Source organism: Danio aesculapii, chromosome 16 (assembly GCF_903798145.1).
Source record: "Danio aesculapii chromosome 16, fDanAes4.1, whole genome shotgun sequence".
NCBI lineage: Eukaryota > Metazoa > Chordata > Actinopteri > Cypriniformes > Danionidae > Danio > Danio aesculapii.
Window position 1 is genome coordinate 46316735 of NC_079450.1, and position 20851 is coordinate 46337585.

At 40.4% G+C, this 20851-nt stretch overlaps 1 protein-coding gene across 4 annotated transcripts in view; it reads right to left on the minus strand.

Moving 5' to 3' along the window:
- Positions 1 to 20851, minus strand: part of fhod3b (formin homology 2 domain containing 3b) — a 305076-nt gene that overhangs the window by 33522 nt on the left and 250703 nt on the right. For 3 of the 4 annotated variants that reach the window (XM_056476235.1, XM_056476234.1, XM_056476237.1), the window contains 5 exons: positions 20428 to 20475; positions 11545 to 11661; positions 9512 to 9646; positions 7949 to 7999; positions 4074 to 4258 (listed from right to left, as the gene is read on the minus strand). In XM_056476235.1, coding sequence (XP_056332210.1) covers positions 4074 to 4258; positions 7949 to 7999; positions 9512 to 9646; positions 11545 to 11661; positions 20428 to 20475 — 536 coding nt within the window. The remainder of the gene's footprint in view (positions 1 to 4073; positions 4259 to 7948; positions 8000 to 9511; positions 9647 to 11544; positions 11662 to 20427; positions 20476 to 20851) is intronic. The other variant, XM_056476236.1, reaches the window with a different exon arrangement.

A 20851-nucleotide genomic window follows, 5' to 3' on the forward strand; every position in this document is an offset into this window, starting at 1 on the left:
ATAAAAGTCATAACAATATTTTGCTTTCCAACGAAGCATATCGGCTGCCATAAGTTACTTTTGAAATCATCAAATTTTAATAAGTATATCAGTGTTATTCCTTTCAATTTAGTCTCTGTTTTGAGAAAAGCAGGAGTCAGAGAATGGGAGGAGTTCAGACCTCTAAAACCACAGTCTGATCCACACTGCTATCCTTTTACACACGGCTAGTCGTGTTTTCACTCGCTGACCAGTGTGTGACCAACCCTCTGGCCTTCAGAAACCACATGAATGTGACATAACCAGGGCCTCAGTAAACGGACAACCTCAAGCCATTCCACTCAATTATCGTGTCACGGTTGATGGATGTCTTTCTTTCTTTCAGCTTTTGTACTATAATCAAATATCACCCTGCTATTCCAGTAAAAAAAAAAATCTGTCACGCCGCCCCACTGTTACAGATATGATTGTTGCTCCTGAAATCAAAATCACATCCTGCATGGTTTAAACCTTTATCATGTGGGTTACAAACTCATGTTTTAAGGAACAGAAAATATTTCCTGTAAAAAAACTTTTAGTAAACAAACTTTAATTTGTAACCTATTTTTTAGAAGTCTTTTATTCAACTGAAAAATAAATAAATAAATAAATAAATCACAAATTTCAAAACATTTTAAAAAATTAGGTGCTTTTTCAAAAATTATTTTACTTATATTTTAATGAATTCATGCAGTAAAGAACATGCAAACACTGCAAAATATTTTGCTAATATATAAATGGAAAATAGATTTTTATTCAACTGAAAAAAAAATCACAAAATGGTGTTTTTTTACTTTAATGAATGGTATTTTATTACTATTTTAATGAATTCTATGCAGTAAAGGACATACAAACACTGCTAAATATTTAGCTATAAACTCAGCATTCAGCAACATTTCATTCATGCCCCTGTGACTCACTCTGAGATGCTGGATGCGACAATGAAAAAAGGACTGATAGGAGAGAGTTGTTTTAATGTAATTTAATACCTTTCGCTGAATGAAAAGAAAACATGTTTATGCCAGACAGCATAAACACATGTTCTGTGAGGATGATGTGACGAGTCTCGAAGAGTTTATGGTGTGTGTGTGTGTGTGTGCGCTTAGAGATTTGTGCATCTGTGGTACTTTACTGACTCTGTAAATGCAGAGAATGTCAAACAGCCCTGTGTGTATGTCTTATGCTGTCAAAAAATTCGGCTAAAAGTCCTTCATGATTGTAATAGTTTGATTAAGGTGTTTACATGTCTGTACTGCACTTCAATACTGCGACAGAAATAGGAATACTCCATGTCTTAATCCCAATTGTGTTTATGATGATTAGGATTTTCAGCATATCTAAAGTGCTATTCCATTGCATGGTTATGAAGCATGGTTAATGTGTGCGGCTGCAGTTGTAGTCGCTGTTGGATGCGGTAGCCGCTGAACTCTGGTTAAAAAAAAAAAGCGGTTACGTCACAATCGCCCAAGCAAACGAGTGACAAGCAACATAGAGGCAGCCTGGGTTGCCATGTGTGTGCAGAGCACTTAGTGTGCCATTCAAGTCTAATCCTGCCTCCAATCTTCAGTGCTAATTTCACCCTCACGCTAAAAAATAACATCACAACTCACAAGACAACTTTTCACCTCAACGAAAAATCTTGAAGTGATTTAATCTCACAAGATCTTGTCATATGAGATCTTGTCACATCCCTAGTAAATAATTCAATTCATTAACAGTCGCCCATAGCAAATTTCATGATAGGACCTTGATCTCTGCTCTAACAAGTATTAAAATCTGCACGAAATCCACATTTAAAATGTTTATTTTAAAGGCGTATATTGTTCGTCATAAGATGAACAATAAATCTGGTGTAGTCTTTAATAATCATTTGCTTCTGCTCTACAATGGCATTTCTTTTATGAAAATATGCTTAGTCACCCCCTCCAACAGTGAAAGCCCTTTACTTAATATTCTGTTTCTGTTGGAAATATGTCATGCATCATACAAAGTTTGCAACAATGTCCGGTTCACATAGACTTAATGTCTAATATTTAACTCTATAGTTTAACAAATCGACTTTTATTAAAATTTGTAGTAGTTAAAAACAATTAATTGTATAAGATGACTACTATAACTAATTTCCAGAGGAGCACATGCTCATGATTGACCCAGCTGGCCCATATTAGCTAATCATGATCCTCCAATCAAAGGATCCTAAGTTATATAAGTTATATATACCCTTATTTCCTTTCTACAACTATCTGAAGCTAAGGTCACACTGGGCTTTGTGTGTGCGAAATTCTGTCGTGCGGCACTGCGAAAAGGGGCGGGATTAAACAAGATGATTAGACATAAAAAAAGCCAGCGATTGCTCCATGTTTTAAATTTCTGTCCAGAGAGGTCCTGTTTTGATCCTCGATTGGTCTCACGCAGTCAAGTGATGCGATTTCGCAGGTTAGAGTTCACCAAGCCTGAACTTTGCACTGCAGCAACATGCGAAACTTAACGCATGACCCCGCATTTCCGGTCTGACGCATTCGCGTGCATATGAATGGAAGTCTATGGAAGGAAAAGTCAAGTGTGACCGCACCTTTAGTCTGGAAGAACCTTCCCTCCTCCCCTTTTTCTACCTTTATCCAAAATGGGCGGTGTATATGGACATAATTTTGGGTGCTGAATCATATCAGAAGATGATACTTAGATTTTTATTCTAATTAGGTTCCAATAAGCCCAAACGGCAAAGAGAAATAAAAAATGCACTTAAAAAAATACTTTGGGCCTTAAGAGGTTAACACCACTTTGCTAATGCTATAGGAAATCTGAATTTGATTGCATTGCAGTGATGGCGACGCAGTGTTGTTCAATTTCATTTGAAAACATCAGTAAGTTCAATCAACAAGAACTAGATTTCAGACAGAGTGGATCTGAGTAGCGATTAAAGGTGCAGTATACAGGATTGGCAAGATTGGTATTAGTATTTCAGCCCAAATTCGAAATAGTGGATAGGGTTTTTATCACCTGGCACCGGCTCACTAGATGTACTAATGCAGTAGGTTGCCAGATTAATGATACCAACAGAAGCAATCACGTCAGACAATCAAGTATCACACTGTAAACTATTCAGCTATTGTTTATGTTTGGAATATTTTTATTGTTTTCAAATTTAAAAAAAAAAACATCTCTTGTGAATTTTTTAACTCAGAATCTTTGACTCATTTTGGAGGCTGCTAACTGTCCTATGCTGTGTTTTCCACCAAGGCAACTCGGGGTGCTGAATTAACTGGGTAATCTGGCAGTGGGTGGAGTTACACCCAAACTAAGACCAACATTACTACATGGAATGCACAATAACGATCTGAAGCATTGTTTTTTTCACATAAACAAGTATGTTCACTTAGCATGTTTCATAAATATCTGCAAAAGTGTCTTCCTGGCCCTTCTCTAGCAAACTTTTTTTGAAGTTAGCAAACTCTAGCAAACTTTCTTTAAAACTTTCTTTGAAGTATCTTCTTTTATCTTTTTTTGTTCTACAATAGCATTATATGGGTTTGAAATGACACAAGATGTATTACAATAAACTTAATTCCCACAATATTTATTACCAAGGAACTGAATGGGAAGCTAAAAAAAACAAAAACTAAGAAAATCTGACCTAAATTGAAAAAAAAAATTCAAATACACAACATTGGATCCACAGTCATATAGTTCCCATGTGAATGTAAGAGTGTAATGCCAGTTGGAAACTCTGCAGTGGGACTGAGTGATTGACCAGGCTCCAGTCGTTCAGTCTGTTCATACCAACTCACATTCAGATGTGGCTGTGAATGAAAAGCAGGCTGACCACTGACCCAATTTCTCAAATTGTGGTTAATATTTGAGGTCGATAAACCTCAAATAAATGTCATTTTTTTTTTCCTAATGGCTCACTGCCCTAGCGGCTTTACATTGCTTTCTGTACAGAACATTTGTGTGGTAACCACTTAATTCCACACTTTGAAGGAAAAATTAGGATCAGAATATTTTTCTTTTCAGAAATGCCACACTCTATTACTGTACACATTGGGAAATCTCACCTCGTGCTGGATTTGAGACAGAGTGTGTCTCCTCTTGAGCATCTACAGTCAAAGGGGTGACGGAACGAGACAAGGAGCTGCTGGAGGTGCGTGAACTCAGACTGAGGGTTATTTCTGTTCGGCCCCGTGTTCTCGGCCGTTCCCTTTCGTTTTCCTCTGCTGCCAGACGCTCCACTTGCTTGTATCTGAATATACCACAACAAACACAGCAGAAGTCATAAAGGAATTCTGAATCAAGAAGAAAGCTCTTTCATTCACCTATGTCTAGAGACATTTAAAGTCCAGAAAAAATATTGTCAAAACATTCTATGTGACTTCAGTAGATCTACTGTAATCATGCAAAGCTCTAAGAATATTTTAGCATGACAAAAATCTACAAATATGACTTTGTTAGCCTATATCTTCTCTTCAACGCAGGCTCATAATGGATAATTTAATCATTTCTGGAGAATGTGAAATACATACAAGGAGGTTTTTTTTTTGCAGTTTTTGTTTTTGCAAATCCACCAGAGGCCACATGTTTTCACATCTTACCACATTCTTCCCCTGTTATTTGCTCATTTATTTAATTTTTTGACTTGTTTTAGCTGTTTTCTGGAACTGTTCTTCGCTGGACTCGAACCTCGTTATCGTGGTCAACTCTGCTCTGCATCTCAAGTGGCTGCATCTCAAACTGGAAACAGTGGACAAGCTGTCCATACAGACGTAAGCGGTAGCATAAAAACAAAAAACAGAATCCACTGGCGGCATCATACCAGACCTTAGCATTCATTTTAATGACAAAATGCAGCCTTACATACTTCTGGCTACATAATTCGCACTCTCCAGAAATGTTTATAGGGGTGTGTATTCACAATGAGCCTGTGTTGCTTTTCTTCATCATCAAGTCGACAGAGTGTTCATTTGCTACAGGCAAAACAATGGATAATACTTACAAATCAGCAGCATGATATTTAAGCGTCTTATTGCCCATAGTAAATGTGCACACTGATCTGATGCGAAAGATATAAGTGAACAAATAGTTTTTTTACAGTTTACTGGTGCACAAATTGTTTATAGAGCTTCATATGATTACATTTGAATCACTAAAATCACATGTTTTGACAATATTTTGCATCCTTTACTGCACTTTAAATGAATAATAACGTTGCTGTATATAGAAGATCAGGGAGCTTTAAAATTTAATCTAGAATATCGTAATGACATGAGTGTGAGTAATTATTAAGAGACCACTTGAAAATTCTCAGTTACTCTGAATTTAAAAATAGTTTTGAATAGCATATATTTATTGGTTTTATTTCATAAACAACTGATAAAAAATTTCAATCAATCAATCAATCAATCAATCAATCAATCAATCAATTAATCATCATAATAAGAACTACAGCAGACATGTCAGTAAGTCTTCATTCATTCATTTTCCTTTGGCTTAGTCCCTTTATTCATCAGTGGTCGCCACAGCGGATTGAACCGTCAACTTATCCAGCACATGTTTTTCCATCCAGACACACTTATTCACAAACACACCCATACACTACGGCCAATTTAGTTTTACTGAATTCACCTATAGCGCATGTCTTTGGACTGTGGGGGAAAGCGGAGCATCCAGAGGAAACCCTCGCAAAGCCGGGGAGAACATGCAAACTCCACACAGAAATGCAAACTGACCCAGCCGGGACTCGAAACAGCAACATTCCTGCTGTGAGGCAACAGTGCTAACCACTGAGCAACCGTGTTTCCCTGTCAGTAAGTCTTAATTGGGAAAATTTTAACTGAAAGTGTTTTAATATTTAAATAATATTTCCTTTTGATTATTATGAATCCTTTTATATGATACTGACACATCAAACGCACAAATGGGTAAATTAAGATGTTATGTTTGGTAAATTGGCTTACTGGTTTAAGGGATAGCTCACCCAAAAATGAAAATTCTGGTGAATTACAGAGAGCTCTCTGACAGCAATGTTCCCGACATGTTCAGAAAAAGAAACATTCTCAAAACAGCCCATTTGCTTTCAGTGGTTGAATCGGAATATTATCAAGCTACAAGAGAAAAAAATGTTGAATAAATGGAATAATTTTTGTTAAAAATCGAATTATTTTTGTTTCATGTGCACACAAATGTATTCTCATAGCCTGATAATATTCTGATTAAACCAATGAAAGCATATAGCTGTTTTGACCATGCTTTTTGGTACCTTTTTGGAATTTGAACGAGTCAGTACCATGGAGGATCAGGAAGCTCTCAAATTCCATCTAAAATATCTTAATTTGTGTTCTGAAGATGTCTTGGGAGTTTGCAGTGACATGAGGGTGAGTAATTATTGACATAATTTTCATTTTAGGGCTATTTATCCTTTTACATATCAGGATTGGTAACTGAAATATTGTTGTTTTAAACCCTATTAGTGGCAAACCAACTTTTTCTCTCATATTTGCTCCCTGCAGGGGAACTGTAACTGCATTAATGTAATATAAGTTGCTTTAAGTAAAGTTGTGTTTGCTATTCTAAAGGGTGGAAGCCTGAAACAGCACGTGCATTGAAATAAATGGCTTAAACAGAAGACATTTTAGAACATTCTCCCTACATAAATAAACTTGATTTTCCAATCCCTTCAAACCAAAGCCTCCTACCATGTTACCTTAACAGGTGTCAAAACAGATGCTGTCTGCTCTCCTGTCTTATCTACCCTAAAATATGCACCAGCTCTAATATTCAACATTTACCAAAACCAGAACCAGATGTTATAAATCTATATAACATTTCCGTGCTATCACCTGAGGTTGGCTGATCCTTTAATTCCATCACATCATTACGCTATACTGAAAGCTTCGAGAAATTGAAGAAAACCCTTGGAAAACCTTGGCTTTTGATAAGATCTAAAATAAATGCAAGGACATTGAAACGTTTCATTTGCCAGGAAGCATGTTTTTGACATTGACTGTAAATGGAAAAAGCCCATGTCTAATCTCAATTACACACCTTGTCTTTCCATCTTTAAAGGTCTTTATCTACAGCAGGCGTAAAGGGGCCCTGATGCCCATATTTCACCTTCAGCACGTGCAGACTCGCTTCCCATCTGCTGCTCATTCTAATAAACGCTTTCAAGGTGTATTACAACCGCTGTGCTGATAATTGATATTAAACAGCGCTCAGAGCTTTATGACATAATTGCGTTGGACTGGACTGATTTATCCTATATGACTGACCTGTGACATTAGCGGTAGGTGTCTAATATAATTCTTCATAAAAAAAGCAAGATGACTTTTGGCTTAAAGATTTTATGTCCATCGTCATTGGAAACATAAGAATCAGACCTTTTTTTCTTTTTTTTACCCAAGTAGTATCAAGGCCTCTCAATGGCCACTTTATTAGGTTAATGTATAATGCAAATATACATAGACATGAACTGGATCTGATATTATTGTGACCAGTGGTTATTTGAATTACTACTGTCATCCAACCAGCTCAAACCAATCTGGCCTGCAGCAGAGCATCTCTGAAAACACGAAACATAAAACATGGCATTGCCAGAGGTGGGGGAAGGGATTTTTCAGAGAGGTGCTCAAGCAGAGCCCAACTGTCCGTTTTGGGTGGCACAGAAAATGTATTTTTGTTGGGATACAATGTTTTTTATATTTAACTTTCAAAAAAATAAATAAATAAATAAAATAAATAAATATATATATATATATATATATATATATATATATATATATATATATATATATATATATATATATATATATATATATATATATATATATATATATATATTACGACAGTTCAGAAGATCAAAAGGCTTCAAACGTCTGTAACAACATGTGCAAAAGACTGTTAATGTACTATAAATGTAGGTCCTGCTGGAACATACCTTTCTTCACGAGCATGTCTGACCTCTTCTCTCTTGTCTGCATAATCCCGACTGCAGTAAAGAAAAATCAACAAGAGAAAGTATGTATAATAAGTGCAAAAGAATGCCTTTCAAAACCCCTACCAATAATATTTTACATTGCATCCTAATGGCAATTAGGACGTATACATTCAAGTCTGTGTACTACGTATGAGATAATGTACATCTAGGTAGTTGTTCTAGCAGAAAATAGCCTCACAGGCTTTCTAACAAAGCCGTTTTATAAGACCAAATGGATTTATTCAGTGGACACAAACACCTAGATGTAGAATTATCCCACTTATTACATAGTTACTTGTGACAAAAGTAGAAAGAATAAAAAAAATAAAAAATTGACCGGAGCTGCAATAATTTACTTACTATTAAATTAAAGTCCAAGCTTGCTAAAGGGAAACAGGTTGAATGCAGTCTACACTAGCCTATATATTATTCCAACTCAGATTCATTATTGAAATGTACCCTTAAGTACATTTCTGGAGTCATGAAATACATCCCAGAAGGTATGTTTTTTTTTTTATGTTTTCATTTTCTTGAATCCACCAGAGACCGCTGGGTACACTTTTTCAGATCTCAAATTTCTCTCGCGATTGCCATTCGCAACTGATGTTCTCACGTAAATCCACCAGAGGTCGCTGTCTACTGACTGACTGACTGACCGACCAATACACACTAATCCCCTTGCCTAAACCCAATCGACAGTGTTTTCAAAAGCAATCCAGAAAAAGAAAAGCCCTCACCTGATTTTTACAACATTTTCAGGTCTTACCATGCTCTCACACTATTATTTACTTGTTTATTTTATTTTTTGCCTTCTGGAATTGTTCTTCGCCGGACTCAAAACCCATCATGGCCGTCAATTCTTTTCAGCGTCTCAAGCCCATAGTGTTCGTTTTAAAGACGAAATGCAGCCGAATGTATCTCTGACTACATAATTTGCGCTCTCTAGAAATGTATACAGGGTACGTTTTCACAATAAGCCTGTGTATTAATTTGTCAGAAAATGATGTGAAAAATGATTCGTAGTACCCTGATGAACCTGTGTTATTCGTTTCAGTGACTGTTATCTGGGAATAACATACCTTGGAATTTCATAATTTACTAATCAGAATCAAGTATTCCACAGAGCCAAGTAATAATTTGTTATAAGATATCAGTAGATGCTGACTAAAAGACTCAAATACTGTAAACTGTAGAGCTGACAAACTTACAGAAAGAGCAAGTATTTGTCTTGCTGCAGCCCATCACAATTATTTATTGTCTGGTCTAAACAGTTTTCCTTTAAATGACCATAATAAGCAGCAATAACTTGTCCTATCAGGAAAACTCCCAGATCTCTGATAAAAAAAATTGGATGGAACTGCTTCTCCAACCAGTTGGACTAAATGTTTCTCATGGTCATCTCCAACACAAGAGACACCACATGACGTCAGAACTGCTAATGCATTTGTGGAATAAATCAAGTAACTCAGCCCGGGGTGCAAAAACACACTGAATCATAATGAGAAATTGAGAAAGGCCACAAACTTGAAGCGGTTTCTCTCCTCTCTTTCAATCCGCTGAAGTCTCTCTTCTCTCTCCAGACGTCTCCGCTCTCGTTCAGCGTTCAGAGACTCTTGGTGCTGCCTGTAGGAGGAGGTCAACAATCCACCCAAAGTGGGCCTAGAACAGTGTTGCAAAAATAACCACAAAATTTGCTGAAAAATTAGAAATACTGTATCTACTTTAATTCAGAAATAAAAAGTTTACAAGTTGATGTGTTGTTCTTATCCAACATTGGGTCAAATGACAAACCTAACCTAACCAAAAACGTTGTGTTTGTCCAATGTCATAGACTGGTGTGTCTGTGTTGTGTTCATTTTGTATTCATGTCGTGTGATTCCCCATGTGTTGTGTTCCAAGTACTTCTATTTACGTTATGTGATTTCTGTTTTCACGCCGTTTGTCAATGTACATTAGTTCCACCTGTGTTACACCACTGTATTCTGTTTAATCATGTCTTGTGGATTTTTACCTCTAAGTTCAGTTTATTCTAGGTTGCTGTTGGAAGTGGTGTTAGGGCGTACTTACACTATGTACAGTTTCCTTGAACCGGGCCAAAGCATACTTGTCCCCCCTCCCGTCTCCCCCGACGGCCCGCACTCACATTACATTCGGGCACGCTTACGTCATCGATGATGCGCTGGTCAGAAGCGCTCTCGCTTAGCACAGTGGAGATTTCTTCAGTTATATCGTCGTTTAAGTTATTTGATATGCAGCAACACGCAGTCAAATATTTCGCAGAACAGATCAGCCACTTTTGACGCTCATAAACAATCATAAAGTACTCATGCTGCAGGAATTAGGAGGTTTGCTGAAGGTGCGGAGCTTTCGTGCAGTGAGAGGTTTGCATCTTTAATAAACTACATGGTCATCTCCAACAGTTTGCATTCACAGAACAGTAAGAATGATTAATAAACGCATATGAAACAGTCCCTTAAAAGTCACGTTTCGCTTTCAGTTTTGGGTTTCCAAGTGAACCGGGCTCTGGCACACCTCTTCCAACCGGGCAAGGGCCGGCCAAGTGAAGTGTGCCTGAGCCCGATTCAGAGCACTCACACTTCTCAAACGATCCGGGAAACAGGCCTAGGCACGGTTCGGATAGCAAAGTGCGAGTACGCCCTTAGAGAGGCCAGCAGGGAGTGCTCAACCTGTGGTCTGTGTTAGTCCTAAAGCCCCAGTATAGTGAAGGGGACACCATACTGTTCAGATGAGATGTTAAACTGACTCTCAGTGGTCATTAAAAATCCCATGGCACTTCTTGTAAAGAGTAGGGGTGTAACCCCGGTGTCCTGGCCAAATTCCCTCAATCTGTCCTTACGATCATTGCCTCCCAATCATTCCCATCCACCAAATCACTGTCTCTTCACTCCACCAATAGCTGGTGTGTGGTGAGCGCACTGGCGCCATTGTCGTGTGGCTGCCATTGCATGTGAAGCCCTTTGGGTGTTTGGCCATACACAAAAAATGCACTATATAAATACACACATTACATTATTTGTTGTCCAGTATTGTATTGTCGCATCTTCATGTCCTGCCTGTGGTTTGATGTTCCAGTTCTTGTCATAAGTACTTTTTGTAAATAAATACGTGTTTTTTTGATAAGTCCTGTGATCTGTGCATTTGTGATTGAGCCTACCCGTGACATCAGTATTTTTCCCCTTTAGTGTAGCAATTTGGTCCACCAAAAGATCTATAGTAATCAACATTTGAAGTAAATACAAGGCAAGAACGGGAGTTGTAGAAAGTTTTAGCACAACTTTGATGAAGCACTACAAATGTTGACAAAAGTATACTGGAAAGAAGAAATAATTCAGTCATAAAAGTGAAATATCCTTGAGTGGGAGGATGATTTGCATGTGCAAGACACCTTTGGAATATTACGTCCTTTCAAAATGTGCTTTAGATATCCTGTGATTTCTTTTATCAATAATCATAACCATTTTAGCGTCAGAAGTGTTACATTTGAAGATTCCTGTGAACCAAAGCCATGTGCGCATCAAAGAAGAACAGTGGCTCACCTGTCAGCTTTACTGTCTGCAGATGGACCTCCTGAAGGGCTGAAGCGGTTGTAGGGTGTAGAGGGGGCACTGGACACCCCAGATGACCTGCCGGGATATGTGCCGACATTGCCAATGCTAAAGGAAAAATGAAGGATGATTTACCAATCTTTTAGCGATAATCACAAATGGCCCAATTTGTTTTGGTCCTTCAATTCTTTAATATATTAAATAAACAATAACACTTTAGTTTAAGAAGCAATTCTCACTATTAACTAATGGCTTATTAATAACATATTAACTGCTTATTAGTACTTATAAAGTACATATTCTGCATGAACTTATTACATCCCCAACCCTACCTAAAACCTAAGCCCATCTACTTCCTTACTAACTATTACAGTAAGCGGCAAATTAGTCATTAACGGAACAAAAAGTAGAAGAGAGCAGGGATGAAAGCACCATTTTTCATAAAACCTATATTTAAAAGATGATGTTTTAGACAGAAATATATTTTTGCTGTGGAACTCTTTATTATGGTCTATCAATATCAGGTGTTATTTTTAACAAATAACTTCTCTTTAAACAAAAGTTGCACATTGTTACATTGTGACCCCGTAAGTAGGGTAAAAGGTAACACATGGGTGGGACAAAAGTGACTACAGTAGATTTATTGGCTTAAATATTATTAATTTTAAATATATCTAGCTATGACCTAGTTCATTTTAACCACAAACATATTTTGTTCTTTGTTTTTACAAAACAAATATTAAACGACATGTTCATTTTAAATTTCAGTTCCATCAAATGTTTCAAAAGCGATCCAATAATGCAAAATGTTTACATTTTCTAAAATTTTTGAATATTTTTTTTATTATTATAGGCAATGTGCATTGATTTTTATAAAACACATAAATAAAAACACTGAGAACTCTGAGGAAGTGAAAAATGAGGTCTGAATATTAGCATTGGGACATAAATAACAGTGTTACTTTTGTCCCCACAGAAACTCTTGCTATATAAATCTGATTAAAGCTGCGGTCACACTGCACTTTTCTCCCCATAGACTTCCATTCAAATGCACGTGAATGCATCAGACCTGAAACGCAAGCTCGTGCGACAAGTTTCGTAGTTTGCTGCGTTGAAAAGTTCAAGCTTGGTGAACTCTGACCTCTGACTGAGACCAATCGAAGATCAAAACATGACCTCTCTAGATAGGGGTCCAATCGCTCGCTTTTTAAAATTCTTAATCATCTTGTTTAATCCTGCCCCTTTTCGCAGCACCGTACAACAGAATTTCGCATGCACAAACTCTAGTGTGACCGCAGCATTACTTTTACATTGAAAATCTCTGACATTGCAAATTTAAGAATGTGTTATTGCATTAAATGACCTGTAGATTGATCATTACTGTGATGCATGAAAAGAGAAACACTTGTAATAAGGAAAAAATTACTTTTTGCACTTTGAAACTGATATTCTGAGCTAACTGCAAGACACTGTCTTGAAATCAGGTGATATTTGGCAGCTCCATCAGGGGGTTGCATGCTGAATATGCTGTTATAGTCTGGAACAGCCTATTCAAATGTCATCACTCGATTGAATAGGTGTATCAGTGGTTATTAGCTGATAGATATGGACCAGCAGGGACCTTCTGCGCCTACTGATAGGCTCAGAAGGCTGTTATCATCCATACACACGGTGAATCAGCTATAGATCACATATGAAGAATAACAGATCAGGAGAATTATTTATATTATTTATTCAACTTTCCATTAATTGTATTTTATTAACATCTACACCAACCCCAAACCCAACTCCAGTCACAGTAACGTAAAAACAGATCTGGATCTGGAGTCTTCTCTATTAGCATAGCGTATTAACCATGTGGATGGATGATAACATCAACTGATAACCACTGATAATGTCCATTAAATCGAGTGATAACATTCAAAGCGGGTGTCTGGAAGTGTTGCCAGAGCTAAGAAAATCGATTTGTTACTTTTGTCCCGCATTGCTTTCGTCCATGCTCCCCCCTAAAAGTTAATAGTTTATTAATAGCAAGAACTGTACCTTAAAATAAAGCGTGTCCTTTTTTATTATAGTGTAACAGTTGGGGTTTAAAATTGCTTAATTAACTATTAACAGTAAGAATACAACATGGGTAACAAGGACAGTGTAAAAATAAAGCACTACTCCAAATCCACTGTAATAAATCTATTTTACATTGTTTGTTCATTTTAAAAAATACACTGACTTACAGTAAAGGAATGTTATTTTAAAGTGTTACAAATATATGCTAACATTTTAAAATAATGGTCCTTTACCGTAAGTCAATGTCCCATTTTTGGATAAACTATCCTTTTCATTTTGTCTCAGGAAAAAAAAAATCCTTTGTAGGGGAACAATTTTATAATAATAAAAAAAAGCACTTCACTATTGTTTTGATGTTGTTTGATGCCTGAAAACTTCCATCTTTGGGCCAAAAACACACACAAACACACCAAAAACAATTTGATTTGTGGGAATTTGTTGTCCTGAAGTCGACCTCTTAACAGCATAAAGCTAAAGTCTCGATTTATCCAAGAGAACTAATGGCCATCTTTTCTGTTCACTTCATTTATCACACATATCATCAGCTAGTACACACAGCCAGGGGGGTGAAGCTCTGATTCCAGATGATGTCATTTACTTCCTCCATCAAGACGGCAACACAGAGGCCAATGTGAAGCCACACACACACACACACAAACACACGCACGCGCACACGCACACGCACATGCACACGCACACACACACACACACACACACACACACACACACAGGTGTTTGTCTGAATCCAGCTTTCACATCAGTGGGTGACAAAATAAACTCTTTTTCCCACATAAAGCAGACTGTCAGTTCAGATGATTGGCTGGAGATGTTCGCGATATGACCTTGTATCAGGAGGTATGATTGAAGACGTGTGGGGGCTTGTTTCCCTGCGTAGTCTTCATTAAAAGAGTTCTTTGACATACTGTCAGTCGCTCCTTAAACCTGCCTCCATGTTTGAATCTGCTGTGATTCTGTCATGGATTGGTCAGGCTCTCACGACCCCCACTCACGAAGATCACCATCACCTGACTTCTAATGAGCACACAGCTGCATCACATTCACGAGCACCAGATAAAAGCACAGCACTCCAGTCGCTCATTGTCCGGGCTCGTCTCGACGAAAGCGGACAACTGAGCGACCACTCAGCGTAGTCATCCTCAGCTAAAACAAACGATTTACTTACCTGTTCTCTTTGTATTCCTCCTAGTCTTCCTGGTCCTCCCGAATCGTCCTGTCTTCCAGTCCTTCCAAGTCTGTGTCATCCTCTGTCAGCTGTATCTGGTGTGTGCTGTCCATCCTCGTGTATTCCTGTTACCCAGCCACGGAGGAAAAGACCCCAACATCATTCCTGATCCTCCTGGCTATCCTTCATGTGCTCCTTGTTGTCATTTAATAAACACCCTAACGTTTCCTTACCTCTGTCTCCTGTCCGCTTCATAACAGAAGCCCGGACCCATAACGACGACAACATGAGCACCCCCGATCACTTACAAGAGCTGGTGGACCAGTTGAAGCGGATTCTACAGCCACCAGCTCCACTTTCCAACGCACCACCAGCACCGAGCACTTCCGCCTCCACAGTTTCTTCTTCGGCCCTTCCTTCCAGTCCCATGGCCCGACCAGCGCCCTACTCAGGCGGAGCGGGGGAGTGCAATGGTTTTCTGTTACAATGTTCCCTCATATTCGAAATGCAACCTTCTCTATATCCCACAGATAAGTCGAAGATCGCCTACATCGTATCTCTACTCTCTGGACCTGCACTTAAATGGGCTGAGACGATCTGGAACCAAGCCGGGCCGGTCATGAATTCCATCACTACCTTCACGGAGTATTTCAAAGAGGTGTTTGGACGTTCTGATGGGGAAGTAGCCGCTGGAGAGCAGCTGTATCATCTAAAGCAAGGTACTCTATCTACACAGGAATATGCTCTCCGGTTTCGCACTCTAGCAGCTGCAAGTGGATGGAATGAGAGATCGTTGTTGACCACGTACCGGCTCGGCTTGGAACCCACTCTCCGAATCCAACTGGCCACATTAGATGATACAATGGGTCTGGAGAGATTCATCCAACATTCTCTCCGATGTTCCGATCGTCTCCGTTCCTATCAACAGGACACCATCACCCCCTCGTCTGCACTCCTCCAATCGCCTGAGTCAACAGCCTCTCCAGAACCAGAACCCATGATAATAGAGTCTGGAAGACTGACATCAGCGGAACGACAGAGGAGGCTGACCCGGGGTCTGTGTCTATACTGCGGTGTCAGTGGACACACCCGTATGGAGTGTCCCCTTCGTCCCATTCGGACTTCAGTGAGTGTATTCAGTACGAATATTGAACAATGTAAACCACTTACTACCACCGTACAAATAACTACTGCCTCTATTTCTCTCCTTGTCACAGCCCTCATCGACTCCGGGTCAGCAGGGAACTTCATCTCCCAATCCCTCTGTCGTCAACTCCACCTCCGTACTGAGGCGTCCTCGCACATATACCAGATACAACCGATAACCCAGTGCACTCGATCTTCGACCCGTATCCATCGACAATGCGAAGACATCCTTCTTCAAGTGGGGTTGTTACATCAAGAGAGGATTCAATTTCTGGTTCTGGAGGGTGCAAATATGGACATCATTCTAGGGCGCCCGTGGCTGGTGAAGCACGATCCCATCATCTCTTGGGGCACAGGAGAGATAAAGAAATGGGGATCTGGATGTACACCTGCCTGTTTTCCAAATCTCCCTCTTCAAGGTCGGAACCCCATTTCTTTGTTTGCAACATCGGTCGAGAGCCCTCCTGAGAAGCAGTCTATCCACATTCCTAAGGAGTACAGCTCCTTTCAAGATGTCTTCTGCCCCAAGAGAGCTTCCCAGCTACCGCCGCATCGGCCATGGGACTGCGCGATCGACCTAGTTCCAGATGCCCAGTTGCCAAGAGGTAGGATCTACCCGCTCTCGCTTCCAGAGAATCAGGCAATGGAAGATTACATAAGGGAGGCTCTGAGTCAGGGGTACATACGTCACTCAAAATCACCAGCCGCCTCAAGCTTCTTCTTTGTGGCCAAGAAGGACGGAGGGCTGCGTCCATGCATCGACTACAGGGTCCTAAATAACGGTACAGTAAAATACCGATATCCCCTTCCTCTGGTACCAGCCGCTTTGGAACAGCTCCGAGAAGCTAAAGTCTTCACTAAATTGGACCTCCGCAGCGCGTATAATCTGATAAGAATACGTGAGGGGGACCAATGGAAGACAGCATTCGTGACCCCTACTGGCCACTATGAATATGAGGTCATGCCTTACGGTCTGGTCAATGCCCCCTCCGTATTCCAAAACTTCATTCATGAAGTCCTCCGGGAGTTTCTTCACCACTGTGTAATAGTGTACATAGATGACATCCTCATTTACTCCCGGAGTGAGGCCGAACATCGCCAACACGTTGCGGAGGTCCTACACACATTGAGAGAACATCACCTCTACCTCAAAGCGGAGAAATGCTCATTCCACCAGAAGTCGATTCATTTCTTGGGATACATCATTGACCAAACCGGTATACGTATGGATGGGAAGAAAATTGAGGCTGTTCTATCCTGGTCAGAACCCACTTCCATTAAGGAGCTCCAGAGGTTTCTTGGGTTTGCTAACTTTTATAGACGGTTTATCAAGGACTACAGCAGGATTACATCACCTCTCACTAATCTCCTCAAGGGTAAACCCAAAGGACTGGAGTGGACCAAAGAAGCAGCCGCAGCCTTCCGCCTTCTTAAGAAGGAGTTCACAAGGGCCCCACTCCTGACTCATCCTGACCCAAATCTTCCTTTCGTGGTGGAAGTGGACGCATCCACCACCGGCGTCGGGGCAGTATTATCTCAACATCATGATACACCGCCCCGACTGCATCCCTGTGCCTATTTCTCTCGGAAGTTGAGCCCGGCGGAGCAGAATTACAGCATAGGAGACAGGGAGCTTCTAGCAATCAAGCTAGCCTTGGAGGAGTGGCGTCACTGGTTGGAGGGAGCCAAACATCCGTTCCAGGTGATCACAGATCACAAAAACCTCCAATACATCAAAGAGGCCAAGAGACTATGTCCACGTCAAGCCAGATGGTCACTTTTCTTCTCACGTTTTGATTTCTCCATTTCCTATCGTCCAGGACCCAAGAATCTAAGAGCAGACGCTCTCTCTCGTTTACACGAGCATCACGATCATGAAGAACTCCCAACGAAGATTCTTCCCGAACACATCTCCATTTGTCCGATCACCTGGAACGCTCCTCCAGTCGTTGCCACTCCGGAAGCCCCTGCTCCGCCGGGATGCCCTCCTCATCGGCAGTTCATACCACCTGAACACCGGGTAGATCTGATCCACTCCTTACATACCTCGCTAGGCACTGGACATCCAGGGATCAACAATACTCTCTCGCTAGTATCCCAACGATTCTGGTGGCCAAACATGGCAAGGGATGTGAGGCAATATGTTCAGGGCTGTAAGGACTGTGCCCAATCCAAGAGCCCACGTCATCTACCCGCTGGAAAGCTCCATCCCTTGCCGATTCCGAACCGTCCCTGGTCACACCTAGGAGTGGACTTTATCACTGACCTCCCTTCGTCAGAAGGTAATACCTGTATTCTAGTCATAGTAGATAGATTCTCAAAGTTTGTCAAACTAATCCCTCTGAAAGGTCTTCCCACAGCCTTTGAAACTGCCGACAATATCTTTAATCAAGTCTTCAGGTCATTTGGTATTCCAGAAGATATTGTGTCGGACAGAGGTCCACAGTTCATCTCACGTCTATGGAAAGCCTTCTTCAAGCTCCTAGGTGTGGCCGTCAGCCTCTCTTCTGGATATCATCCCCAAACCAACGGGCAGACAGAGAGGAAGATTCAGGAGGTGGGACGGTTCCTGAGGACCTTCTGCAGTGGTCACCAGAACTCCTGGAGCCAGTATTTGGGCTGGGCAGAATATGCCCAAAATTCACTGCGGCAACCCTCCACCGGACTCACGCCATTCCAGTGCGTCCTGGGCTTCCAACCACCGCTCTTTCCCTGGGATGGCGAACCATCTGATGTCCCCGCAGTGGATCACTGGTTCCGGGAGAGCGAGAGAGTCTGGGACGAGGCTCATCAACATCTGCAGAGGGCAGTCCGTCGAAGCAAGGTAACCGCCGATAGGAGAAGGTCTGAAGAACCCAGATACACACCCGGACAAAAGGTGTGGCTATCCACCCGGGACATACGCATGCGACTGCCCTCTCGCAAGTTAAGTCCCCGATTTGTTGGTCCCTTCACCATCGTGGAACAGGTTAACCCCGTCACCTACAAACTACAATTACCCTCTCACTACCGTATTCACCCTACATTCCACGTATCACTCCTGAAACCCTATCACGATCCTGTTCTTCCCTCCACAGAGCCTGACCACGAAGAGGAACCCCCTCCTCCACTGCTCCTAGAAGAAGGAGCCGTCTACGCAGTGAAGGAGATCTTGCGTTCCCGACGTCGTGGTGGCCAGTTGGAGTACCTGGTGGACTGGGAAGGGTACGGCCCCGAAGAAAGGACATGGGTTCCCAGAGCTGATATTCTCGATCCTAGTCTCATGGTGGAGTTTCATGAGAGCCACCCTGAGTTCCCAGCGCCTAGAGGCAGAGGGAGACCACCACGGCGTCGGAGGTGTCGGCCCTCAGGAGCGGGCCCTGGGGAGGGGGGTACTGTCATGGATTGGTCAGGCTCTCACGACCCCCACTCACGAAGATCACCATCACCTGACTTCTAATGAGCACACAGCTGCATCACATTCACGAGCACCAGATAAAAGCACAGCACTCCAGTCGCTCATTGTCCGGGCTCGTCTCGACGAAAGCGGACAACTGAGCGACCACTCAGCGTAGTCATCCTCAGCTAAAACAAACGATTTACTTACCTGTTCTCTTTGTATTCCTCCTAGTCTTCCTGGTCCTCCCGAATCGTCCTGTCTTCCAGTCCTTCCAAGTCTGTGTCATCCTCTGTCAGCTGTATCTGGTGTGTGCTGTCCATCCTCGTGTATTCCTGTTACCCAGCCACGGAGGAAAAGACCCCAACATCATTCCTGATCCTCCTGGCTATCCTTCATGTGCTCCTTGTTGTCATTTAATAAACACCCTAACGTTTCCTTACCTCTGTCTCCTGTCCGCTTCATAACAGATTCATTACACACATTATCAGAGCAAGAACTAAAAGCTGGGAATGAATCCTGGCTTAATACCAGTGGAATAAACAGACACTGTTCTACTTTTCAAAGTGTTCCAGCACCTGAAAGATCATAGAGTCAAACACACTTTAAAGGGTTGGGAATTGTTTTAGAATTGCCAAATATAAGCCTGGTCTGCTGAAAATGAATTCCAGTGAGTAAAAAAAGAGCATTGATTGAAATGGTTACAGGTAGTGTTACCTGATTAATTAAATTAAATTAAATTAAATTAAATTAAATTAAATTAAATTAAATTAAATTAAATTAAATTAAATTAAATTAAATTAAATTAAATTAAATTAAATTAAATTAATCTAAATAAAATAAAATTAAATAAACTAAACTAAACTAAAATAAAATAAAATAAAATAAAATAAAATAAAATAAAATAAAATTAAATTAAATTAAATTAAATTAAATTAAATTAAATTAAATTAAATGTTTGATTATAGTCTTGATTTTGGAATACTAAAAAGTTGACTGAAGGTTGATTTGATTGAAGGTTGAAGATATCAATATTAAAAATTAAGTAAAGCACACCAGGCCTCACAAATAGATTTGCAGGTTTGTTTCTAACACGTTCGCTTACCTGCCACAAGAACTGCATGGTGTGTTTGTGTATCTAACATCTGACAGACTGCACAGAAGAGACAGAACAAGAGCAGTTAACAGGGAACACATACATTACAGAAGGATTAGTCTGACTGGCAGAAAAAGCGGACAGAGGAAAAGTAAAGCAAAGAAACAAATACAGTGACAATACAGACAGAAAGTGAATCAAAGCAGTTGCCGTTAGATAAATAGAGATTTTTTTATATAGACAAACAGAAACAAATAATTGCATGCTTTAATTAGCCCATCTAAAGTAATAATACAGAAGATTTAAGTGGTGTAAAATCTGAGTGAAAAAACCCATTAACCATGCTAACCAGGGATGTGTTTCCATGCTACAATGTAACTAGCTTATTAAAAAGTACAATGTGTCTACCTAGTCAAGCTAACTGTTTCCGGAA